The sequence below is a fragment of the Phocoena phocoena genome, chromosome 11, assembly GCF_963924675.1.
Source record: "Phocoena phocoena chromosome 11, mPhoPho1.1, whole genome shotgun sequence".
NCBI lineage: Eukaryota > Metazoa > Chordata > Mammalia > Artiodactyla > Phocoenidae > Phocoena > Phocoena phocoena.
The window spans coordinates 20,513,355-20,541,186 of NC_089229.1; the positions used below are offsets into that span (position 1 = coordinate 20,513,355).

Here is a 27,832-nt window from a genome sequence, read left to right on the forward strand (position 1 = left end):
TCAGCAGGATTATTCTAACAGAGAGAATGTAAACTCTAAAGAAAGCTACAGACCAATCATATTCACTCCATAGAGAAAATAAAATTTTATATGTAGGATATAAAACAGTATACATGTATATTCATCTATTTAGTTGCTTATGCAATCATTTTCTCTCTAGACCAGTGGTTCTCAATGGGGCAATTTTGCATCTCAGGGGACATGTAGAAATATCTGGATACATTTATGGTTGTTACATCTGGTGAGGAGGTGCTACTGGCATCTAGTGGATAGAATTCAGAGGTGCTGCTAAATGTCTTATGGTGCACAGGGCAGCCCTTCTCCTCCACAACAACAACAAAAAATGATCCTGCCACAGCTATCAATAGTGTGGAGTTCAAGAAATCCTGCCCTAGAGGCCAAGGTTGAAATCTTGATTTTCCTGAAGTCACACACCTTGGTTGTGTTCTTTTAAGGAAATTGCCTTGACTCATCTACAGGTGAGGATTAAAGTATTGCTAGCATATGGAATGTTACGATGCAGAATGATGACCATATATTTTCACAACATTTTGAAAATATTAAGGACTATAGAATTGTGAATAACTATGAAAACAGCTCTTAAGAGAGTTTCATTTCTTGGGCTTCCCTGGTGGCACAGTGTTTAAGAATCCGCCAGCCAATGCAGGGGACACGGGTTTAAGCCCTGGTCCTGGAAGATCCCACATGCCGTGGAGCAACTAAGCCAGTGCGCCACAACTACTGAGCCTGTGCTCTAGAGCCCGCAAACCACAACTACTGAGCCCGCGTGCCACAACTACTGAAGCCCACGTGTCTAGAGCCCGTGTTCCACAACAAGAGAAGCCACCTCAATGAGAAGCCTGCGCGCCACAATGAAGAGTAGCCCCTGCTCGCAGCAACTAGAGAAAGACCGCACGCAGCAATGAAGACCCAATGCACCTAAAAACAAACAGATAGATAAATAAATAAATTTATTTTAAAAAAGAGAGTTTCATTTCTTAACATGATTTCCAATATTAACACACATTAGAATGAAGGAAGTATTAAATATGTGAGTATGAAGGTTTCATAATTTTATTTATGATAATTCCAGAAAATATAGTTTATTGTTAACAACTGAGTGTCTGTCCATGATGTAGATACGTGGGACAGGGATGGAGCTGAGATGGGGGAGGTAACTCTCTGTGTTGATTTTTATAGGAAATTCTGAGTTTTATCCAATAACGATTGTTGATATGGAGTCAACTAAGTGAATGACCCTTTAGTTACTGAAATTCACTGTATAATTTAATCACTGTAAAATTCACTTTTACCTTTAAGTTGTATGCCCATTGTTTGTGAAAAAACTTGAGGAGATTGAACATTATCATGTAAAACATGGTTGCATTTCTGACTTTTCAACTTGCTGATTAAACTCTACAAGTGTCTTTGCAGCTGTCTGTTCTTGGGGGCTAAATATCAAATTGAATATAATTAACTTTATCAGCTTTTACAGAAAGTTATTTCCACTCTATTTACCACACAAAGGACTCTTCCTATGTACTATGTATGGATTATAAAAGTGTAAGCAAATAAACATGTAGAACATATCACTGAAGGATATTTTATATTTAAGCAATTAAGACTATATCTGAAAATACAATAGAAAATAACATATTTAATACTAGAAATTTCTTAGCCATTATCTCTTTGAATATTCCCCCTCTCCCATTTTCTCTGTTCTGTATTTCCTTACCTCCTATTAGATGAATGTTGTTAACTTTTTATCTCATCCCCCATGTCTCCTGATCTGGTTCATAATTGTTATATTTTTATATTTATCACAATCTTAGAACATTTTAATCACCCCCAAAGAAACCCCATATCCATTAGCAGTCAGTCGCCATTTCGCCCAACCCCATCAGCCCTAAGTGACCATTAATCTACTTTTTATCTCCACAGATTTTTCTATTCTGGAAATTTCATATAAATGAAATCACATGAAACTCAAAAGACCCCAGTATGTCTTTTGTGACCACAGCGGTCTTTTGTGACTGGCTTCTTTCACATAGCATAATGTTTTCAAGGTTAATTCATGTAGCATACATCAGTACTTCATTCATTTTGATGGCCTAATAATATTCCGTTGTATGGCTATACCACATTTTATTTATCCATTCATCAGCTGATGGACATTTGTGTTGTTTCCACTGTTAGGCTATTATGAATAATGCTGATCTGAACACTGTGTACAAGTTTCTGTGTGGATGTGTGTTTTCGTTTTTCTTGAGTATATACGAGCAGTAGAATTGCTGGGTCGTGTGGTAACTCTATGCTTTACCATTTGAGGAACTACTAGACTGTTTCCAAAGTGGTTGCACCATTTTACGTCTCTATCAGTAGTGTATGAGGGTTCCAATTTCTCCACATCCTGACCAACACTTGTTAAATGTATTTTTTATTATAGCCATTCTAGTGGGTGTGAAGTGGTATCTTATTGTGGTTTTGATTTGCAGTTTCCTGATAGCTAATGATGTTGAGAATCTTTTTATACTTATTGGCCATTTGTACATCATCTTTGGAGACATGTCTATTGAGATCCTTTGCCCATTTTCAGTGGCTTATTTGTCTTTTTATTATTGAATTGTAAGAGTTCTTTGTATATTCAAGATACAAGTTTCTTATCAGATATTTACAAATATTTACAAATGTTTTCCTCCACTCCATGGGTTGGAGAGTTTTCTAAGTCTCTGAGTTATAAAGTGATGGGATCTAAACAGATCTCAAGTTTCAAAGTAGAGAACATAAAGCCTCCTAGTCACACACTTAAGATAGAGTAGGAAGCATGATGTCTCAGTAAATAAGACAAAGTACAGTGCAATTTAAAACAGGGCCAGTTGTGGCGGTAGATGGAGAAACAAAAGGAGACGAAGCAGGTGGAGAGATAAGAAATAGGAGGAAGATAAATACATAGACTTATTTCTCTGCTGAGGCCATGCATGGGTAGAAGCCAGGATACCCAGGCAAAGGCAAGACCGCACAAAATGATAGGAGTCAAGGTATACCTTGGTTTACATGCTGTTGGAGAGGTAAGAGGCTGGCTCAAGAAGGCCATCTACAGGGGAAGTGATCACACAGAGAAAAAGATATTCAGAAAATTGAACCAATGATCTTACCCACTCCCTGGAGCATTTGATTGCCTCCTTGGCTCTTCACATTCAAATAATCAGGTGTTTGATGTTTATAGCTCAGAAAAGCAATGCTTCCACAAATACCAGAGAAAAAAAGGGATTTCTTCTTGGCTTTTAAGTGTCAAAAGTCTAGCCTCTTAGGTTGACAGGGATAAAATATCTTGGGAAGTAAGAGCTAAATTCTCAAATGCCCAGAGTAGAAATGGATTTCTGATGCTAGGAGGGTTTAGAGGAAGCCAGGAGGGTTAGTATATTAATAAGTCTCTGAGGAAGGGTCTGTGTCGCACTTTACGTGGTGAGCCTTGGGATGGCGGCAGCAAACCACCATAGGTTTGTGGGATTTGAGAGAAACAGCAAAACCTGTGCCCCATCTCCTGCTTAGAGCTGAGAGCCACAAGACCCCAGTAAATACACAGCTGAATGGTGTATCTGGGCAGGCATATGACCTTGAGGTGTTAGACTTTACCATGGTTTATAAGCACGGAAGCAGAAATTACTGCATGAAATGTCTAGGTGACTAGGATTTTAGCCTCACGGTTTCGTACAACCTAGTGTAGTGTAAGAGCAGTATGGAGGTAAAGAAGGAAACCAATAGGGGAATTAGGTTCAAACAGGCTGAGACCGGCTGAGATTGACAACTATTTTATGGTTTCCGAACAGAAGATGAATATTAAAAGCTTAGACAATTAAAAAACCTAGGCAGATGGGGGAGTGAGGATGGGAAGAAGTATTATTCCCTTTTATAGCAAGTAGTCAGTCAATACTGTACCTAAAAATTGATTTCAGTCTCTTAATGCCTTTCACGATCTCTCTTCTTAAACTTAGTCATCTTTGTTCACTGCTGTATTCTTAGCATCTAGAACAAGAGCCTGGCCACAAATCTACAAAATTACTGCCTCTTAGAGTTTCCAACCACTTGTTTGTTTTTAAATGAGTCACAGGTTTGATTCCCTGAGAAGCAGAGTCTGACACGGAGTTTGGTGTGCTTAATGTTTATTAAGGGGCGCCTTTAGGATCCACACCTGTGGAAGAAAGGCAAGAGACCTGTGGAAGGAAGACGAGAGACGCAGGTTTGGGCAGAGGTGGAAGTTGAGCTGTAACGCCAATCCAAGGATGGTCTCCCCACAGAGACTCTGAAGTGCGGGGAGTTAACTTCAGACTTAACCCCATTGGGCCAAGGTAGTCAGGCTTTCACATCCCGGCGTCAACCAGTCATTGATGTGGGTAGGCACAGGAAGGGGCGTGGTCTTGGACCACGTGATCCTCTGCAATAAGGCCTTCCCGAAGAGCTGAGAAGCGGAAGCTGTCTGCTGTAGCCCTCCCAACGGCAGAGGCTAGCAGTCCTTCACTGAAGGGGGATCTCCGCAGTGTACTACGGTGTCTACTTCACAAGGTAAGTGCATTTTAGAGACGTTAAATCATTTGTCTAAGGTCAGACACCTTGGATCTGAAGTTAGTTTTGTCTGACGCCAAAGCCCCATGACCTTGATATTTTGCTCTATGGAACGTGTTGATGTAAGCTCACTCCTAAATTTGTGAGGGTGGGGCTTGGAGTTAGGAGGGCTTATTCTCAGGCTTCTGAGATACAAAGTGCAAGGCAAAGTGACAGACCTCTATGTGGCCCTGACCCACTCCTTTAAGCAACGCCCACTGCTCTGCTCAGCAAGGAAACTGCAGTGACAGTGCTTTGTATTAAATATGATAAACTGATAACTATTACAGCTTGAAATTGCTACCCACCGACCTTTCCACCAGGGTAATATTCTTTAAAATATTATACAGTCAGATAAAACTGAACAATTCAGCTTGCATTGTAGAGTGTATTCAAATTACGGCAAAATATTGAGTAGATCAGTGGTTTTCAGTGTGTGATTCCCAGCCAACAGTATCAACACCACCTGGGTACTTGTAGCAATTGAAATCCTTGGGCCTTAGAACTCCTGAATCAGAAAAGGCAGTGGTTGGGTTCAGGTGATTCTAATATAAGCTAGAGTTTAGTTTGAGAAATACTGGACTAGATAGTGATAATTAGTAGGAAAAAGAAACTGGATTTGCGATAGCAAATAAACTGTATATAAGTGTTTCCTTTAAAAATGGTTTGAATATTTCCTCTATTTGTTCACTGGATTTGCTTTGCATATTGGACCCCAGCCCTTCTAAATGATCACAAATTCCTAATTAGTGAGGTCTGAATCAATGAAAGTTAAAGATTACCTCCTTGAGGGCTAAGGTCTAGGCAAGCTGAGTGCAGCTGTGCATAGGGTCCCACTGATAACACCTTTAGTATTTACCCCTCCCTACCAGGATATTAATGGGCTCCAAATTGAATACTTCAAGTATTTAAAACCACTCATGCCATAGAAACATTATTCAGCAAGCTTCCTTAATTTTTTGGTTGAAAATATTATAAAATTGGTGTCTAAAACCAGATAGTCAATGGGTGATCTGGGGAATTTACTCAATATCCCTGTTGGGAAAACAATAGCTGGACTTAAGTGGGTTTAACTTCTTCACTAAGAGGATTTTATGAATTGAGGTTTTACACTTGGCTCTTTCATGTTGAAATTTATTTACAGGAAAATGAGTTAACACTGATTGCATCCTATAAGCACTAAATACTTGACGCTCTGTTAGGCACTGGGGAAAGTGAAGGTGGGGTTCTTGATTTCTATCACTTACAAGCTCTCTGGGGATATAGGCAGATATGCATGTACCAGTGGATTAATAACACATGGGGAAAGAGTCTGAGTGAGTGGGGTAGGTTGTGCGATAGGAGACTTCTGGGGAGAGGGGAGCCCAGTGGATAGGACTAGCTGGGAGACACACTTGCTGAAAAGTTGAAGTCTGAGCTAGACCTTAAAACTAGAGGTAATCTGACTAGAAAGAAGAGAGGAAAAATGTTTTTCCAGGGAGTGTGGTGCATGGAGGAAGGAATAAGTAAAGCTTGGGAAGGAGTGAAGGAACCTGCTCTTCTAGGGGATGTGAGGAGATCCTGGCTAACATGGAGGTTGGTACTAAGGTGAAGAAACATTATGTAAGTAGAGTGGCTGGTTTGAAGGACTAGGATGCAGAGTTAGGACTTTTACCAGAACTTCCCTTTGAATCCAGGAGCGTCTGCTGCATGCCAGGGGCTTTTGCTGTATTCTTTTTTTTTTTTTTTTTTTTTTGGCGGCACGTGGGCCTCTCACTGTTGTGGCCCCTCCTGCCGTGGAGCACAGGCTCTGGACACGCAGGCTCAGCGGCTGTGGCTCACGGGCCCAGCCTCTCCACGGCATGTGGGATCCTCCCGGACTGGGGCACGAACCCGTGTCCCCGGAATTGGCAGGCGGACTCTCAACCACCGCGCCACCAGGGAAGCCCCTGCTGTATTCTTTTTTTTTTTTTTTTTTTTTGCGGTACGCGGGTCTCTCACCGCTGTGGCCCCTTCCAACGCGGAGCACAGGCTCCGGACGCGCAGGCCCAGCGGCCATGGCTCACGGGCCCACCGGCTCCGCGGCATGTGGGATCCTCCCGAACCGGGGCATGAACCTGCGCCCCCTGCATCGGCAGGCGGACTCCCAACCACTGCGCCACCAGGAAAGCCCCCTGCTGTGTTCTTAATCTGCCTCTAGTGTACGTTAGACTATTCTTACAGTAATGCAATGAATCATCAAAGGAAGGATAAATGGGTTGCAATTTCCTTTATTTAAGACCCCCCTGGAAAGCATATTTATAGAAAATTTACATAGAAAGTTATTTCTAGAGAGATTTCCATTTTAAAAAATCAGCTAAGATAAAATTTTGCCAGTTCCACGATTAACCCCCTGCCAACTATTTGGATAACTTTATATCCACACAGGTGAGGTTTTAATGAAGATTATAGTGTTGAAGTAGGATAGTTCTAATATTTTAGTCTTATGAAGACTCATAAGATTAGGTATATTAAAAAAATCCTCAAATGACGGCCTACTCATTACACCTGATAATTAACATATTCCACCATCAACACTGGGAAACAGAGTTCATCAGAAACATATGCTAATTTTTTGCTGGCTATGTTGTTTGTTTTTGCATGCATTTGTTCAATAAACACTTGATTTCTTTCTTTTTACTTTCCCAGTTTTACTGAGATATAATTGACATACTGTGCTGTATTAAGTTTTCAGATGTACAGCATAATGATTTGACTCACATAAAATGTGAAATGATTACCATAATAAGTTTAGTTAACATCCATCATCTCATATAAATACAAAAAAGAAAAAGAAAGTTTTTTCCTTGTAAGAACTCTTAGGATCTTAAAACTTTCAAATATACCATGTAGCAGTGTTAGCTACATCATGTGCATTATATCCCTATACTTATTTATCTTTTCTTGAGATATAATTGACATATAACATTATATTGGTTTCAGGCATACCACATAATAATTTGATATTTCTATATAGTATGTGTATATTACTTAATGATGACTACAGTATGTCTAGGTAAGATCCAGTATCACAAATAGTTATCAAATATTTTGTGTGTAATGAGAACTTTTAAGATCTATTCTCTTGGCAAATATACAATAAAGTATTATTAAGTGTAATCACCATGCTGTACATCATATGCCCATGACTTATTTATTTTATAACTGGAAGTTTGTAACTTTTGACTGCCTCTCCCATATCACCCATTCCCTGACCCTGCCTCTAGCTACACCAACTTGTTTTCCGTATAAGTGTCCTAAGCACCTCACAATTGGCTGCCTCTGTGTTAGTCCCTGGGATGAGTGAGTCTGAGCATGTGAGCCCTCTAAGAGCCATTTATCGGTTTGCTCTGCTCTTAGGGATGTGAGTCCTATTGGTTTTCACAGCTAGCTATTTTGGGGGCTCATCTCTCAGGTTGCAGGCCTTAAAAGTTGTGGTGCCTGATGTGGGGTTCAAACCTTTTCCTCCTCAGGGAGAAGGTCCAGGTTTTGAATTCTGATTGTAGATTGTCACACTGGGGATGGGGTTTAGGGTGAGTTTGCGTCTCAGCCTCTTCTACCCACTTTGTGGGGTTTTTATCTTTTTCCCAATGGGTTGCTCACCTAGTTTTGGGGTTTTTTCCAGAGGAAATTGTTCCATATTTAACTGTAGATTCAGTGTGTCTGTGGGAGGAGGTGAGCTTAGGTTCTTCCTACCTTGCCATCTTGAACCAGCCATATTTTTTTTTTTTGATTACTGTAACTTTATAATATAGCTTGAAATCAGGAAGTGTGTTGCCCCCCTCTTTGTTCTTTTATTCTCAGGATTTCTTTGGCTATTCAGGGTCTTTTGTGGTTCTATGTAAATGTTAAGATAGTCTTTTCTACTTCTGTAAAAAAAAAAAAAGTGCCATTGAAATCTTAACAGGGATTGCATTAGATCTATAAATGGCTTAGGTAGTATGGACATTTTAACAATATTAAATTTTCCAATCCATGAACAAGGGATATTTCTCCATTTATTTGTGTCTTCTTTGATTTCTTTCATCAATGTCTTGTAGTTTTCAGGGTAGAGATTTTTTACCTCCTCAGTTAAATTTATTTTTAAATATCTTATTTTTGTTGCGTCTGTGAGATTGTTTTATTTCTTTTTCAGATAATTTGTGTTAGTGTATAAAAAGCTTCTGATTTTGTATGTTAATTTTGTGTCCTGCAACTTTACTGAATTGATTGATTAGATATAACAGTTTTTTTGTGGAGTCTTCAGGATTTTCTATATATAAAATCATGTCATCTGTAAATAGAGACCATTTTACTTCTTCCTTTCCAATTCTTATAGCATTTATTTATTTATTTTCTTGCCTAATAGCTCTGGCTAGGACTTCAGTACTATGTTGAATAGGAGTGGTGATAGTGGGCACCCATGTCTTTTCCTGATCCTAGAGGAAAAGCTTTTAACCTTTCATCATTAAGTATGTTGTTAACTGTGGCTTTGTCATATATGGCCTTTACTATGTTGAGGAACATTCCTTCTCTACCTAATTTGTTAAGAATTTTTATTGTGAACGGATGTTGAATTTTGTCAAATGCTTTCTCTGCCACTATTAAGATCATATATTTTTTCTTTCTTTCTATTAATGTGATGTATCCCATTTATTGATTTGTGTATGTTGAACCATTTTTGCATTCCAAGGATAAATCCCACTTGATCATGGTGAATGATCCTTTTCATGTGCTGCTGAATTTGATTTGCTACTATTTTATTGAGGATTTTTGCATCTATATTCATCAGGGACATTGTCCTGTAGTTTTTTTTTTTTTTTTTTTGCAGTACGCGGGCCTCTCACTGCTGTGGCCTCTCCCGTTGCGGAGCACAGGCTCTGGACGCGCAGGCTCAGTGGCCATGGCTCACGGACCCAGCCGCTCCACGGCATGTGGGATCTTCCCGGACCGGGGCACGAACTCGTGTTCCCTGCATCGGCAGGCAGACCCTCAACCACTGCGCCACCAGGGAAGCCCTGTCCTGTAGTTTTATTTTCTTGTAGTGTCCTATTCTGGCTTTGATATCAGGCCCATGTTGGCTTCATAAAATGAGTGTTCCCTCCTCTCTGATTTTTTTGGAAGTTTTAAAATAAGGATTGGCATTCATTCTTCTTTAAATGTTTGGTAAAACTCACCAGTTAGGCCATCTGGTCCTGAAATTTTTGTCATCAGATTTTTGATTACTGGTTCAATCTTTACTAGTAATTAGTCTGTTCAGATTTGCTGTTTCTTCTTGATTCAGTCTTGGTAGGTTGTATGTTTCTAGGGGTTTTTCCATTTTTTCTGTTGTCTAATTTGTTGGTGTATAGTTGTTCATAGTAGTCTCTTATGATCCTTTGTACTTCTGTAGTATCAGTTGTAATGTGTCCTTTTTCATTTGTAATTTTGTTGATTTTTTTCTTCGGTTAGTCTAGCTAAAGTTTTCTCAGTTTTGTTTACCTTTTCAAAGAACCAACTCTTAATTCATCACTCTTTTCTATTGCTTTCCTGTTCTATATTTTATTTATTGCTGCTCTAATCTTTATTTCCTTCTGTCAGTTTTGGGCTCAGTTTGATCTTCTCTTTCTAGTCCCTTTAGGTATAGAGTTAGGGTGTTTGAGATCTTTCTTGTTTACTAATGTAGACATATATTGTTGTGAGCTTTCCTCTTAGAACTGCTTTTGCTGCATCCCATAAATTTTGGTAGGTTGTGTTTCCATTTTTGTTTCAAGAGATTTTATTATTTCACCTTTTCATTTCTTCTTTGATCCATTGGTTGTTCAGGAGTGTTAATTTCCATGTATTTGTGAATTTTTCAGTTTCATCTTGTTACTGATTTCTGGTTTAATCCCATTGTGATCACAGAAGATATTTGGTATGATTTCAGTCTCCTTGAACTTGCTAAGATTTGTTTTGTGACCTGACATATGGTTTATCCTAGAAAATGTTCCATGTGCACTTGAGAAGAATGGGTATTCTGCTGTTGTCAGACAGAATGCTCTGTGTATGTCTGTTAGGTTCATTTGATGTATAATTTTGTCCAAACCTGTTTCTTTATTGATTCCCTATCTGGATGATCTATCTTGTTGAGAGTGGGGTATTAAAGTCCCCAACTATTATTATATTGCTGTGTATTTCTCTTTTCAGCTCTGTTAGTTTTTGGGTTACGTTTTTAGGTGCTCTGATATTGGATATGTATTTACAATTATATCTTCTTGATGGGTTGACCCCTTTATCATTATGGATTGACCTTTGCCTCTTTTTACCATTTTTAATTTAAAATGTATTTTGTCTGATAGAGCTACCCCTGCCTTTTTTTTTTTTTTAACTACAATCTGCTGAAATCTTTTTCCACCCCTTCACTCTCAGTTGATGTGTGTCTTTAAGGCTAAATGAGTCTCATATTGTTGGATCTTGTTTCTTTTTTTTTTGGATCTTGTTTAGCCATTCTGTGTCTTTTGATTGATCGGAGAATTTAATCCATTTACATTTAAATGGATTGCCATTTTATTGATTATTTTCTAGTGGTTTTGTAGATCCACTGTTTCTTCTTACTGCTATCTTTTTTTCTATTTTGATGTCTTTTGCTATCAGTATGCTTTATTACTTTATCATGGTATGTGTGTGTCTGTGTGACTACTGTAGGCTCTTGTGGTTATCATGAGATTTGCATATAAAACCTTAAAATTTTAACACCCTATTTTAAACTGATAACGATTTAACTTTGCTAGCATTCCTATACTTTTACTTCCTGCCTCACATTGATGTTACAGTTTACATACTTTTTATATTGTGTATCCCATAACAGATTATTGTAGTTGTGGTTATTTTCTACTACATTTGTTTTTTAATTTTTTTTTTTTTTTTTTTTGCGGTACCCGGGCCTCTCACTGTCGTGGCCTCTCCCGTTGCGGAGCACAGGCTCCGGACGCGCAGGCTCAGCGGCCATGGCTCACGGGCCCAGCCGCTCCGCGGCATGTGGGATCTTCCCGGACCGGGGCACGAACCCGTGTCCCCTGCCTTGGCAGGCGGATCCTCAACCACTGCGCCACCAGGGAAGCCCTGTTTTTTAATTTTTAAACTAGAGTTGTAAATAAGTTATGCACCACCATTACTGTATTATAGAATCTTTCTCTGCCACTATACTTAACATTACCACTGAGTTTTATGCTACCTTCTTGTGTTTTTGTAATGTTAATTAGCATCCTTTTACCACCACATAAAGAACTCCCTTTAGCATTTCTTGTAAGGCAGTTCTAGTGTTAATGAGCTCCCTCAGCTTTTGTTTAGGAAGGTCTTTATCCATTTCTGAAGGACAGCTCTGCCAGGTATAGAATTCTTGGTTGACGGTTTTTTTCTTTCAATGTTTTGAATATATCATCCCATTCTCTCCTGGCCTGCAAAGCTTCTGTGGAGAAATCTGCCAATAGTCTTATGAAGGTTCTTTTGTATGTAGCTCCACTCTTTTTTCTCACTGCTTTCAAAATTCTTTTTGTCTTTCACTTTGACAACTTAATTATAATGTGTCATGGTGTAGCCCTCCTTGGGTTTACCTGTTTGGGGACTTTTGGGCCTCATGAATCTGGGCATCCATTTCTTTCCTCAGGTTGGGGGGTCTTTAGCCATTATTGCTTTAAATATTCTTTCTCTTTCTCTTCTTCTGGAATTGCCATAATGCCACTATTGTTTCTTTTAATTGTGTCCTATAAGTCACATATTCTTTCTTCACTCTTTTTTCTATTTGCTCCCCTGACTGGACAATTTCAAATGTCCTGTCTTCTAGGTCACTGATTCCTTCTTCTGCATGGTGAAGTCTGTTTTTGAATCTCTCTTTTGAATTATTCAGTTCAGTCAGTCATGGTAATTTTTAGCTCTAGGATTTGTTTTTTTTATGGTTTCTGTTCTTTGTTGAATTTCTTGTTTTGTTTAGCATTGTTTTCCTGATTGTTTACTTGTCTGCTGTGTGTTTTTATAGGTCACTAAATTTGTTTAGGAGGATCATTTTGAATTCTTTGACAATTTGTAGATCTCCATTTCTTTAGGTTCAATTATTGGACCTTTATTTGTGTCCTTTGGCGGTGTCATGTTTATCTGTTTTTTTGATCCTTGATTCCTTACATTGACATCTGTGCATTTTAGTAAATGGTCTCCATTCCAGGCTTTATAGGTTCTCTTTAACACAGGCAGTTCTTCACCATTTGGCTCAGTTTGGGTTTCTGGACATGTTTGCTGGTAATAACTTTGGGCAGGTGGGACTTGCTATCAGGGTGTATTTTCAGGTGAGCCCACTGCCCAAACTGGGGTCTGAGGTGGTACTGCTGGCTGAAAGCAGTTGGATAAGAATTCTGGCTCTGTTCCCTACTTAGGTGAGGTTGTAGGATGGACTCCATGGTTACCGGAGTTCTCTGGTCAGGCTTACTAGATAGTTGGAACTGGGTACTATACTCGGCAGTAGGCAGAACTGTGGATTAGCTTCTCTGCCTTGGTATGGCAGCAGGACATGCTCCAGGGCCTGCACAACTCATCGTTTGGGGATCTGAATCAGGCAAGAGTGTGCACTGATTTCTATGGCCAGATGAGGTCACTGGTTTTGCTCTGCAGACAGAAAAGCCACGGGTTGTGTTTTCTATTCAAGTATGACCGTATGCAAGGTTGTTGGATGGGCTGCACAGTTTCCAGTGTGCTGTGGTTGGGCAAGCTGAATGCTGTATTCAGCAAAGGGCAGGCAACAATTAGTTTCCCTGCCCAGATAGAGCAGGAGAATCGTCTCCAAGGGTGGCAAGGCTCTTTGTGGTCTTGACGCAAGTCAACCCATGCCCCAGGGGGCCAAACAGGGCTGCTGGCTTTGCTTTGCAGTCCATCATCTCTGCCTGCCATATTCTCTGAGTGTTGCTGAGCTATGTAGCTTCCAGTTGTTTTGGCCAGGCTGTCTGGTCAGGTGGGCCAGGAGCTAGTCAGCAGTGGATAAAGTGATGATTTAACTCCTCTGCCTGGGTGAAATGGGAAGGCCAGCTCCAAGCGTGCTCTCAGGTGTTCTGCATCAGGTTTTCTGGTCAGGAGCAGCCAGGAGCTACACTCAGTAGTGGGTGGGACTATGAATTAGTTTCCCTCCCCGGACAGAGCCCTGGACACCTGCAGGCCTGGCGAGGCTCGCTGTTCGTGGTCTTGACTCAATCTGATCCGCTCTTTCCAAGTGCCCTGGCCCTGTGGTGACACAGACTTTGCGATTTTCACAGCTCAGCCTGCCATTCTGTGCTCAAGCATTCCTGAGCTATGTAGTTTCCAGGCTTTCTGGTCAGGGGGTGCTGGGAGCTGCACTCAGCAGTGGGCTGGGCTATGACTCAGCTCCCCTGCCTGGGTAGGGCAGACCAGGCTCCAGGGCTAGCAAGGTTCTTCATTTGAGGACCTGAATCAGGCAGACCTGCACCCCACTGAGTTCCCTAGCCGTGGCTCTGTAGGTGAGCAAAGCCTCTGACTGGGACTGCTGGTTGGGCCCTGCAGGTAGGAACTTGGTCCATCAAGATCCGAGTGCTGGTTGTTGCAAGCCCCTACCTGCTTCTTTATCATAATTAGATTCTCAGTGGTCAAGCCCTATAGATTTCCCCTGATTCCTGTGGGGTGAGACGAGAGTGGGGGCTTCCAAGAAGCGACCCACAACACAGTGGGGGCTAGATATTCACCCTGGGGTCTCATTTCCCAATAAAAGAACCCTAGGCTCAGGGGAGGACCTCTCAATGTGATGCTGTGCTGGCCTGGGGGAGGGGTAATGTGGTCAGCATGTAGCCATTCTTCTTACCTTCTAATATCGCCTGTCTTGGTCTCTGTGGTGTGGGGGAGGTGCTTCAGCCTCACCTCTATGTTCTAGGATTTTTAAAAATTTTAATTTTATATTGGAGTATAGTTGATTAACTGTTAGTTTCAGGTGTACAGCAAAGTGATTCAGTTATACATATATATGTATCCTTTTTCAAAGTCTTTTCCCATTTAGGTTATTATAGGATACTGAGCAGAGTTCCCTGCTGCTATATAATAGGTCCTTGTTGGCTATCTATTTTAAATACAGCAGTGTGTACATGTCAGTACCAAACTCCCAATCTGTCCCTTCCCACCACCCTTTCCACCTGGTAACCATTAGTTTGTTCTCTGTGAGTCTGTTTCTGTTTGTAAATAAGTTCATTTGTATCATGAGGTATTTGTCTTTCTCTGTCTTACTTCACTTAGTATGATAATCTCCAGGTCCGTCCATGGCATTATTTCATTCTTTTTAATGGCTGAGTAATATTCCATTAGTATATATGTACCACATCTTCTTTATCCATTCCTTTGTTGATGGACATTTAGGTTGCTTCCATGTCTTGGCTATTGTAAACAGCCCTGAAATGAACATTGGGGTGCATGTATCCTTTCAAACCATGTTTTTCTCCGGATACATGCCCAGGAGTGGGATTGCTGGATCACATGGTAGCTCTATTTTTAGTTTTTTAAGGAACCTCCATACTGTTGTCTGTCTCGGTCTCTGTGGTGTGGGGGAGGTGCTTCAGCCTCACTGCCATGTTCTAGGATTTTCTTAGTGGTGTCTTATCCATGAATAGTTGTCAGTTTTCTTCTTGGGACAGGGAGGGAAGTCAGAAAGTAACTATGTCACTATTTTGGTGATGTCACTCCCAACACTTGATTTCTTACAAAGTCCCTCAGAAATTACCCTTTACAACCTTCTTTGCCTTTCTCTTCTACAAACCTAAACACATCTTAAGATACTCGCTACGTGTTCCTTGTACCAAAAACAGGGAAGATGAATGAGTGTATTCACTGTGCTGGTAGAAAGAAATGAAGGGAGGGAGAGAGGAGGGGAGGAAAGAGAAGAATTATATGCTAGAAATGCATCAGGGATTGTGATTGCCAGAGGCACTTGCAATAGCAAAGGCAGAATTCCATGGGCAAAAGATATTTCTGGCCAGAGTCTTAGGTTCAGTCTATACTCAGACCAGGTAGAAAGCGATACTTAACAAATGTTTACTTCCTTATCCTGACCAGTGTGCTGGGTGGTCCTCTACCTAGTTCTGAATGTTCATGGCCCATTGCAAACCCAAGGAGGGTTCACATTCCTTCCCCCTGCGTCTGCCACTCTTCCTGCTCCAAGGAGTAGGAGAGAAGCTATGGATGTATTAAATCCAAGGATCTAATGGTTCATGATGCTTAGAGGTAGAGCTTCAGGCATAACAAGCAAAAGTCACAATACTGGGTCAGTAGAGCAATTTGTCTGTTTGGAGCATCACTTTGTATTTCATCTTTTGAGACTTTCCTTGGAAATCCCTTTCCCCAGGGCTGATGTGAAATATTTCACAGACTTCTTAGCCATGATTGAAAAGAAAACTCTGCCAATGGCCGCTTGTCTTCAGTTCCCATAAAATACATCTCCTTAGTTTAGGCTCTGCTAGGTTTAGTAGAGTTGACCTTTGAATAGTGCAGAGGTTATGGGTGCCAATCTCCGTGCAGTCAGAAATCTGCGTATAACTTTACAGTTGGCCGTCCATATCCACGGTTCATGGATTCAACCAATCATAGGTCCTGTAGTACTGTATTACGTATTTATTGAAAAAAAAATCTGTTTAGAAATGGACCCTCATAGTTTAAACCTGTGGTGTTCAAGGGTTAACTGCATTTCACTCCTAGGAACACCAGGTCAGAAGGAGTACTAGAAAGAAACTACGAAATGGCTGAAGTTCTAGCCTGCCCAAAGCCACTCTGACCAACTGTTCCCATCTAAGGAAACATTTAAGGTTCTTGGGACTCCACAGCCAAAATGAGACAGTGTTGATGGATGCGGTAATGAGAGCATTCCCATTTCCCTGACTGGCACAGGCCAGCTGATAACATAATTCAAAGTCAGGTTCTGCAATCTCTGGAAGAAGAGTAATTACAACAACAGGCATTGCTTAGAAGGAAACTCCCCCACCAGCCCCGCTTCCCCCATCCAGACAGACAGTCCCTTTGCTAGGATCAGCAGAGCATACTAGCAGGCAGGGTAATCAAAAGCATCATATGTATCATTGGTTATATTTCACATTTCCTCAACAAAGTGCATCAGTGGCATTTTCCAAACTCTTCTGAGTGATTTCTAATGAGTTGGCTTGGCACCCTCTCTAAGAAGGTAGAATGGAAGCAAAATGGAAAAGGTAGGTTAGGAAGAAAAATGTAGTCTCTCTGAAGGATGAAGTGATTTCTCAGGAGTGTTTGGGAGTGACAGACTTTCTTTAAAGACCCCCACTCTATGATTCCTCGTATTCTGTGAGAAGAAACTACAACAGAATTTCAGAAGACCCGGCTAAAAATATTCCATGTGCATAAATTTATTTTAAATTTTATTGCATCACATTATACAAGCATTAAACATGGCTTCATGTTGATGACTATTTAAATGTGAAAATTCATCATTCATGTCAGTACCTTTTGGCTATTTACAAGTAAGGAAGTTCTATGTACTTTTATATATCTCTGTATTTGTATGTACATATGTAAGAATACATGACTATACATATGTACACACAGAAATACATCTATGGCCATACACATAGCTATAGATATGTCATATATAATCTCCTCAGAAAGATCTGAAATTAAAAAAAAGAAAGAAAAAGTTGTAAACAGGGTCTTGTTTGTGTTGTTTGGTGACACGGAATTAGGACCATGTGACATTCTAGGAATGTGTGTCCAGGTGTCCAAATACCCTTTTCAGCCCAGTGTCTGTAAAATTCACATGGGATAGAATGCAAAAAAGGTAGCAAACAGGCTGAAAAACAGGCCCAGTATACAAGTTCCCCTTGGTTTTAAAAACTTGAGAATGTAACTGCCCATGATGTGCATGCTTGCTTGGTCAAGAATGGTCTATGGATGGATAGCATTTGTGTGCTGGGCTGCAATGTGATTTCACAGCAGCATGGTTTCCCAGGCAGTCCTTTAAAGGGTGCTGACCCCCCTGCCACTGCCGACCTCGGCGACATGCACTGCGGTTGCATTTTAGTCATTCACTGGAATGTGCTTTTGCACAGCTGGGAGAAGTAAACAGAATTCAGGTCCTTGGCCTGCAAATGAACTGTTACCTGGGAGAAAAAAAAAAAAAAAAGGTATTAAAATCCGAAGTACACATGATGGCTTAAAGGACGTTATGTACAATGGTCTGTATTTAGTGTGAATCAAAGGCATTCGAAGAATCTGTAACCCCGAACCAAGTCAGGTATGGTATAAACATTGCTGTGCCTGCTTTACAAATGAACAGACGGAGTCAGAAAGGCAGTCTGAAGGAAGGTGACTTCCTGCCAACTGTTGGGAAAATAGAGACAGACAAAGACTATGCTTTCAAGCAAAATGCACAGATGTCGTCTTTGGGGAGTAACCAACCCACAATGCTGAGGCTAGAAGGAACTCTCAAGTGTGAAGGGCCCTGTAGCCCAGCACAGCCCCGAGGTGAGGATAGTCTACCGTGGCACGCTGGTCTCTGGGCACTGGAGCAGTTCTCTTCACTAATAATGTGTGCCTCCTCCCCCAGCTCAAGCCGTCCGATAGTCAGCCTTTCTCCTCTGAAAGCTGACCAGAGCCAGAGAAAAGGTGGTCAGAATGGGTGCAGGGGGCCAGGGGCTTGGAGCAAATGATAGAATCCCAGAAGGTTAAAGCCAGATAGGCTCTTAAAGTATTGTTTAGTCCAACTCCTTTTCTCTTGAAGATGTGGACACCGAATCCACGGGAATGCTCCACCCCAGGTCATACAGATAGAGAACGGACAGCCAGATCTAGATCCGCTGGACTACAGTGCAATGCTTAACAGCAGTGCAAATCCGATATAGTATTTGATAGCATTTTGTTTTGTAAATATCTCACACTCATAACCTTATTTGAGCTGCAAATTAGTTCCACCCAATAAGCAGGCTCAGAAAAATTAAGTAATTTTCCTGAACTCATATAGCCAAATGGCAGATCTGGAAAATGGCAAAATTACTAAGTAGCAAAACATTTCTTGCCTTTAGTGAAGCCAAAGGCCTACTTTGGAATTGAGGGCAGAACCAATTCAACATCTGTATACTATTATATTATCCCTGTGGCCTGGGGTCTAGGTGATATCCTCCAAGTCCACCCTCATACCCAACTCACAATAACCTCCTGGACTCTTAATGCAGGATAAAACTTCACTAATTTTAACAACAAACATCTCTGTAGATATCTGCTATATTGTAACCTATATGAAAAGTGAAAAACATACATTTTTTCCTGTATATCTCATTTTTCTTTTGGAGGCCAAATTTTGGAAAACCTTTCGAAGTTAGTCTCCAAACAAGTGGAGAGAGAGGAATGAAGGCAAGGAAGGCAAAAGAAATGCTGGAATATTAGATTCACAGAGTATAAAAACTGAGGGCTCATCTTATCACTGAAGAAACTGAGGCACAGAGAAGTTAAGTGACTTGTCCAAGGACACACAGATAGTAATTGCCTTGCCAGAGAGAAGGTTTCAGAAGAACTTTCTGATATGTGGGAACATCATGAAAGTTTCTTACAGTGTTTTTAAGTGTAATGCACCCAACCTTTATTCATTAAATGTGCATTTAATGGGTGCCATGTACTTAACCGCTGTGCTAACCAGCTGGAAGAATAAATTATAGTCCCTAGAGACTTTCTTAAAGATGCTTACAGCTGTGCTGGGGAAGCCTAGTAACTATTTGAAAATCACAAATTAACAACACATATCAATATCTGTCAGTACATGGGGTACTGATGCAGTAACCAGAGGTGTTTATAAAGAGTAAGTCTCAGTGGGCTGATGAGTCTGAGGAAAGCTTGGCGGGTGTGGCCTGACATGGATCAGCCTGGGAGGAAACAATACATGGGTGACGGAGGGAAGGCCATCTTGGGTGAGATGAAAAAGTGACTTTAATATCCCCATGGTAACATGCCCCTTCTTTCTGATGAAAGAGAATAGCCAGGCTAGAGTGGAAGGGGGAGGAGGGTTTATTTCAAGGGCCACCTAGGCCAACTCATGAAGACCTTGGCTGCCAGGCCAGAGTGTGACACGGAGACAGAGAAGAGTTGCAGGAGTTGTGTGCAAAGGGAAGGTTAAGTTAAAAGTGCAGTTTTAGTAAGAGACAAGCTGGTTTTGAAAGCTTCTAGAGGATTTATTTGCACCCCCATCAGGAGAACAATGGCAAGCTTTGATTCAGGGAGTTGAAAGCGCCCCTCCCAGCCAAGGAGAGGTCTCAGACTGTGAAACACTTCTCACCGACCTGGTCACGGCCACTCATTGTGGTGTGCTTTTCCATTTTTCTTCCTCTCTTTTCGTTCCTTCTGAAGACGCTCCAGTTCTGCTTCATACATCATCTCCTGAATCAAGTACTTCTCTCTTCTCATTCGATCCCTTAGATCTTTTGGGAGGTCCGGGATCAGATATGAAATGAGGTGTTTTATACAAAACACGAGGTGCTAAAAACACAGGGGAGAATACAACAGAGTCAGGTTTACTGTGCAGCCTTAGGGAAAGAGCGCTGGGAGCTGGTCGAGAACAGGGATGTGGAGCCTCTGGTGTGTCTGGGGAGTGGAATAAGGCCAGGGGGTGGGTGTGAGAGGAAACAGAGTCACAGGGATAGGTGAGGACTGAACTTGGTGTAATGGCACCATACAGGAAACGAGAAGAGGACTCAGGAAAGAAGGCGGAGAAGCAAAGGCCAGAAAATGCAAAGGAGAGCCAGAAGAATATACTGCGGAATCAGAAAGCCCAGGTTTGAATTCCAGCTCTACGTTTACCACTTAAGAGCTATCTGTTTACCTGAGGATGAGTCACTCTGAGCCTCAGTTCCCTCATCCACAAAATGGGTGTTATTATGAAAATTTTAAGAAAATATTTTGAAATGCTTCACAGATTGTGAAATACGTTATTGCAGTGGTCTGCAACCAAAACCACAATATCTCCGAGGTATGCCTGAATAGGAAACTTCTAGTCTGAGCCAAGAGGCAGCCTTTACTTGTATTAATCTGGCTTTAATATAAGTAACAAGAGAGATGAAAGTTCCATTTATGGGTATAGTTATGGGAATGCAAACTATTTTTAGTAGCACTTTTCTTAAAGACTAAAAGAAATAGGTGGTGTATTTTTATTGACACATAATACAGGCAGTTACTAGGTAGATTATGCTTTATAAGTAATGTCATGATGATGCATAACCAGAGGCCACCACTTGTAACACTCAGTTCAGTGTTTTCCAAACATTGTCCTTAAACATCAGAAGCATCTTGGAGGGCTGTGAAAAACAAATTGCAGACATAATGTATCAGAATCTCTGGGCGTGGGGATGGAAAAACTGCAATTTTCCTGAATTTTAAGAACAGCAGCCCTAGAATATTAAACTTAGGACCAATGGGACTTCCCTGGTGGTCCAGTGGTAAAGAATCCACCTTCCAATGCAGGGGACGCGGGTTCGATCCCTGGTTGGGGAGCTAAGATCCCACATGCCGTGGGGCAACTAATCCTGTACGCCACAACTCCTGAGCTCGCACACCTCAACTAGAGAGCCTGCGTGCCACAAACTACAGAGCTCATGTGCTCTGGAGCCCGTGTGCCAGAACTAGAGAGAAGCCCGTGCACAGCAACGGAGAGCCTGCACGCTGCAACAAAAGATCCCACATTCCTCAACAAAGATCCTGCGTGCCACAACTAAGACCAGACGCAGCCATAAAAATAAAATAAATAAATAAAATTTAAAAATAAATACTAAAAAAATAAATTTAGGACCAATGATTCCTGACTTATTCTTTAACAGTCAACCCTGGACTTTCAAATATTTCTTAGAAAATTCAAGTACTTTAAGGAGAAGAAAAAAAAGAGAAAGAGATTACATAGTATTACTTATCCTGCTTCTGGATGTAAATAATCACACTGGAAGTTCTCATAACTTACATTAATTCGTTACTTCTAGTTACTTCATTATGTCAAAGGAAATAAAGGAGTTGGTTGAGAAAACTTACCTCGAACACAATGATAAAAGCCAGTCGGGCTGCTAAGACATGCCAGAACTGCAGTGTGTAGCCGTAGGGCACCAGTGAATGAGGAGGGTCACGGTAGTCTCGGTATCTATAAACACACAGGAGAGTGTTACATTCCAAATTATGATTTTCCTGACTCCCAAATCTCTTCCATCCCCACTATGTAGTCCTCATTCACGGGAGAAAAGTATACAAAGTTTCTGTATACTAGACATCTGTTGTTTTGCTTGTCCAGCATCTCTTCTGGTAAAAGAATCTCTCTTCTCTGAAGAATTATCCGTGTGGGCTGGGCAGAGTTCTCCCCCTCGCTGACCCCAGCTCAGAAGATGAGCCAGACCTGATCAGCAAGACTCATCACCAGATCTTCTGCTAGAATGATTACTTAGTGAATTATCACGAAGCCCACAGAAGGTAAAAGCCTGGAGCTTCTGGTGGGCATCACAAACTGTGTGAAGTGAGCCTGCTTGAGAATGCAGTCAGTAGAACAAAAGCAGAGCCAGCAGAAAGGTGGTCTCTTGCTGACACTGCTGGAGACTTGGGATCTAGTCATTACTAACGTAATATCACCCCTCCAACCTGCTGGTTACCTGAACCAATGAATTTCTTTTTAAGTCAGTTTATACTGGATTTCTGCCACTTGCCACTAGAGTCCTTCCTAAAATATGCTCCAACTGTAACTTCTGAGTAAGCATCAACTTCCACAGATGTCTGTTATCTACTAGGTGCCAAGCACTAGCCTAGGAACTTAGATCCATGAGACTCCATTTTATCCTTACCGTATCATTACTATTCTCAGGTGGGAAGACTGAGAAGTGACTCTCAGCGTCATACAGTGTTCATGTGTTTTGAATGTTCTTTTCATTCGCTCCAGAAATGTGAGAAGATATGGAAATATTGGTTATTACAACAGTTCTGTGTAGACATACTAAATTTCCCTTGTCCGAATAAAAACTATGATTGTCCAGGCACCTAACCTTAAGGTCGGCACTAATTTGCATATGAGGATACAGGATAATTTCTATGCAGGGCATCCTTGAAAATATCAAGGACTACAAAAATATGAGCTGTGACCATTATCATCATCAATATCATCATCTTAATTATTATTAGTGTCTATGGAATATAATAGTAATGTATCATGATTATTTTGCCAGTAACGTGATATTTATGCTAAGTACTTGGTGCTGAAATTAAGAATGAATCTGTTTTTCTTTGTCTGACTTACTTCACTAAGCATAATACCCTTCAGGTCCATCCATGTTGTTGCAAATGGCAAAATTTAATTCTTTTTATGGCTGAGTAATATTCCATTGCGTGTGTGTATATACACATATATCTACATATTACATTTCCTTTATCCATCCATTGATGGATACTTAGATTGCTTCTATGCTTTGGCTATTGTAAATAATGCTGCTATGAACATTGGGATGCATATATCTTTTCTAATTAGTGTTTTCATTTTCTTCGGATATATACCCATATGCTTAGTGAAGTAAGTCAGACAAAGGCAAATACTGTATGTTTCTGCTTACATGTGGAATCTAAAAAGTAAAACAAATAAATGAATGTAACAAAATAGACTCATAGATACAGAGAACAAACTAGTGGTTACCTGTGGCGAGAGGACTTGGGGGAGGGCCAAGACAGGGGAGGGGATTAAGAGGTACAAACTACTAGGTATAAAATAAATAATATACAAAGATGTAACATACTGCACAGGGATTATTACCAATATTTTATAATAACTTTAATTGGAGTATAATCTATGAAGATATCAAATCACTATGTTGTACACCTGAAACTAATACAAAGTTGTAAATCAACCATACTTAAAAAAAAAGCGAATGTTAGTGCCTTCAAACTGTTGGTTCTCCCTGTGATGATAAGGATTAGATAATCATTGAAAACACTCATTCTAACATATTGTTACATAATCTGCTCCTGTCATAGGTCCAATAAACAACGCCTGAAATTTTAGGAAGAATAATTTTATTCAGGACTAAAAGTTTGCATAGACTATTCTAACCTTCTTTTACTTTTTGCAGAGCACAGGTAGTCAAGAACCAGGAATTGTGTTTTCCAGTTAAGGTAACATGTAATTCCTTTATTTTTCTTTAGCTACCTATATTTCAAATATAGTCCAAGTAAATATTCTAGAAGGAAAAGGAGCAGTATGCTTTTTATTATACACATGGTTAATTATCAGACAAAAGTATACATAAAAGGAGGGAACCTGAATTGCTTCAAGAGTCACCATCATTGGGGCTTCCCTGGTGGCAGAGTGGTTAAGAATCTGCCTGCCAATGCAGGGGACATGGGTTCAAGCCCTGGTCCGGGAAGATCCCACATGCCCCGGAGAAACTAAGCCCATGTGCCACAACTACTGAGCCTGTGCTCTAGAGCCGGTGAGCCACAACTACTGAAGCCCATGCACCTAGAGCCTGTGCTCTGCAACAAGAGAAGCCACCGCAATGAGAAGCCCGCGTACCACAACGAAGAGTAGCCCCTGCTCGCCCCAGCTAGAGAAAGCCCACATGCAGCAACGAACACCCAACACAGCCCAAAATAAAAACAAATAAATTAATTAATTAAAAAAAAAGAGTCACCATCATTGACTCCTTAAACTTTCTACACAATAGTGTTCATTAGAAAAGTGAAGTTCTTTTCAGGACCCACTGGTCCCTTTCCTATTTATGCTCTTCTCTGCTCTTGACTTTTGCCCTTTGTTTTGCCTGCTCCATCTCCTAGCTTCTCAGATCTTGTTTGGCTTTTAATTTGAAGAATTTTGACAAATCTCTTCCTCCTCAGATACCTTCTAAATTCACTGGGTGGAAAATCATAGTTTTTCCTTGATCTTGCAGACCATTTTCCTTGACCATTTCCAAAAAATACGATTCAGATGTGTCATTCTTAAAGTTCATGCTGTAAACTCATAGCAAATAAATGAATTCCTTTATTCAGCATAGCTGAATAAACTAGTATACATCAAATATAAACAGCCATTAAATTTAAGTATGAAAACTAGAAAGTTGAAACACTTTTATCACTCAATGAGAGTAGATTATCAAACACAATGACCATTTGTAAAACTGTACACATGCGATATGCAAAAGGTAAAGGGTTTTAAGTGGTGGTTTTAAATGTTAATTTATGTTTTTTTAGTATTTTAAAAATATTCTTTACATGTGCTTTTTAATATTTGGGAAACACATACTCATGGCTATGGTAAGTTGGCAGCATTTTAGATAATTTCTATGTAGGGGTCAGGTTGTTGAGAATATGCCTCTATTTGTTCAGCCTGTGTGTCATATACATCCATTTGTGATCTGTCACAGAGTTCTGCTAACCTGTACTCAGAGGAACACAACGCATCTACATTGGCACTTAGGTTCTGAGAACGAGAATCAGAAGTTGTGAAATTCTTAGGAAGTTTGTTTTCAGAAGCAGCGGGTTTCTGGCTTCCTACTCTCTTAAGCCATTGTACCATAAAGTCAAGTTTCTCTCTAGAAAATTTCTTACTGCTACCCTAAGGGAATTAAAACTCAGTGGTGCCAATGAGTTGGTCATTTGCTTTGCTGCTGGTAGCTGTCTCCAGAATTATGTGCTGGAAAGTATACTGGAACCATGTTTGGAGTTTGCCTGACTAATAATGATCTTGGGTAATTCACGAAGCGCCGCTGGACATCACTTTTCCCTATCAACAAACTTAGGGTGTGTCCCACCCTGCTCTAAAATTTTGGACTCACTCTTTTCTTCTATGAGAAGTTGCAGATGACTGTTGTAAGTGGAGCTCTCAGTTCACACTGCAGTCTACCCCTGGTCTCTTGGCCTTTTCCACTCAGCAGCGGTTTTGGTGAGGGCCGTGCTCAGATGTCATTTGTATCCCGTGTTTCTGTTTTTGATGCAGTCTAATTTTTTTGCAAAATAATCAGCTGCATGTTCTCTGGCACTTGTACAAAGAAAACACTTCCCTGCCCTTCTGTAGAAACAGCCAGGACACCAAGCCTTAAGATAATCAATCAGTTTCACTCTTCTGATCTTTTAGCCTAGTATCTCCCAAGATACAATGTGGCCCAGTGGTGTTAATGTTGGGAGGATTTTTCCAAGTGAGTCAGAACTGTTTTCAGAAAGTAAAACTTTAAATTTCCTGGCTTCAATTTTACATGTGGGAAAGGCGGGGTTGTTCCCTTTTGGCGTAAGTTAGTGAATTCTCTATAGCTGCTTTTATTTCTCAGGAAATGGATGATTGGCTTGCAAACGTTATTTTTCTAGCACCAGGTATATTCTAGCACCAGTTAATTCATTCCCATTTTTGTAAACTGTGAAAATAAAAACATATGTACATTTCAAAGAATGAGAAGTGAACCTCATCCAAGTTAAGCCACAGAACACGGTCAGTGGCTTAGAACATGCCTCACTGGCAAAGCCAGACACCCCGAGAGGTGATGACTATTGTAATTTTCTGCTTCTCTTTATAATTATGCTACTTATGCAAGTGCTCCTAAATAAAACAGTGCTTGGTTTTATCTGCTTTGAATTCTATATAAGTGGAATCATACTGTATGTTTTATTTTGTGAGTACATTTTTATTGCACAATTTATTTTTGAGTTCTCATTTCTATTCCATTTTCTATTCTTATGTTAAACACCACACTGATATAATTATTATGGTTTTATACTATATCTAATGTAAGGTAAATATCCACCTTGTTATTCTTCAAAAATATCTTGACTTTTCTTCATCCTTTGCATTTCTTTATAACATTATTTTGGCCCTCTGTTGCACAAAATTGGACTAATCACAATTCTTAGTTTTTATAACTAATCTTATTGGTCCATTCATGTTCTTCTTTTCTGCAATTTTTATGTATATGTATTTAATAGTTTAACAACATAATGAACGACCATAAATCCTCCATGCAACCCAAGAATTAAAATATTACCGGGAACTTCTATCCACCTCTGGGCTCCTCCTTCATCTCATCTCTTTGCTTCCCTTATCCTGAACTTCATTTTTATCATTAACATATTTTTGCTATGTATATGCACTTACCTGAATATGATATTGTTCAGTTTTGTCTTGAACTCTCTAGAAAGGATGCTATACGGTAAGCAGCCTTCTGAGATTGCTTTTTTTTTTTTTTTTTTTTTAGCATTGTGCTACTGAGATTTATCTGTGCTGTTGCATGTGGCCATTGCTGTACAACAGACGCTAGTATGAATATATTGTGGTTTTATGTAGTGTATATTTCAATTTATACTCACAAGCTGGTCATTTCTCTATTTCCTTTCAAATTCCCTAACCATGTAAAGCTTTGAAAAACAAAGTGTTAAGTCTACCAGTTCAGCAAATGCCCTTTGGGTAAAAGTTGGTTGCAGTGCTCTACATCGTACTCTGGATTCTGCTTTTATTTATTATTAAAAAATTTTGTTTTCTTGTGATGAGAACTTTTAAGATCTACTACTACCTTAGCACCTTTTTAAAAACTGAAGTATAGTCGATTTACAATATCATGTTAGTTTCAGGTTTATAGTACAGCAGTTCAGAATATATATATGTATATTCTTCCTCAGATTTTGTAATAATCCTTATAGGTTATTATGAAATATTGAGTATAGTTCCCTGTGCCATACAGTAGGTCCTTATTGGTTATCTATTTTATATATAGTAGTGAGTATATGTTAATCCCAATCTCCTAATTTATCCCTCCCCCACCCCCCCCTTTCCCCTTTGGTAACCATAAGTTTGTTTTCTATGTCTGTGAGTCTCTGTTTTGGAAATAAGATCATTTGTACCTTTTTTTTTTAAGATTCAAATTTAAATGGTATCATATGATATTTATCTTTCTCTATCTGGCTTACTTCACTTAGTATGATAAGCTGTAGGTCCACCCATGTTGCTGCAAATGGCATTATTTCATTCTTTTTAATGGCTGAGTAATATTCCATTGCATATATGTACCATATCTTCTTTATCCATTCCTCTGTTGATGGACATTTAGGTTGCTTCCATGCCTTGGTGATTGTAAATAGTGCTGCAATGAACACTGGGGTGCGTGTATCTTTCCAAATTATGGTTTTCTCCAGATATATCCCAGGAGTGTGATTGCAGGATCTATGGTAGCTCTATTTTTAGTTTTTTAAGGAACTTCCATACTGTTCTTAATAGTCACTGTACCAATTTACA

At 40.1% G+C, this 27,832-nt stretch overlaps 1 protein-coding gene across 1 annotated transcript in view; it reads right to left on the reverse strand.

Moving 5' to 3' along the window:
- Positions 1–16,954: 16,954 nt before the first annotated feature.
- Positions 16,955–27,832, reverse strand: part of ANO4 (anoctamin 4) — a 354,975-nt gene continuing 344,097 nt past the window's right edge. Inside the window, exons 25-27 of the mRNA XM_065888413.1 lie at positions 21,625–21,730; positions 19,890–20,085; positions 16,955–17,720 (exon numbers count right to left, since the gene is read on the reverse strand). Coding sequence (XP_065744485.1) covers positions 19,894–20,085; positions 21,625–21,730 — 298 coding nt within the window. The 3' untranslated portion in view covers positions 16,955–17,720; positions 19,890–19,893. The remainder of the gene's footprint in view (positions 17,721–19,889; positions 20,086–21,624; positions 21,731–27,832) is intronic.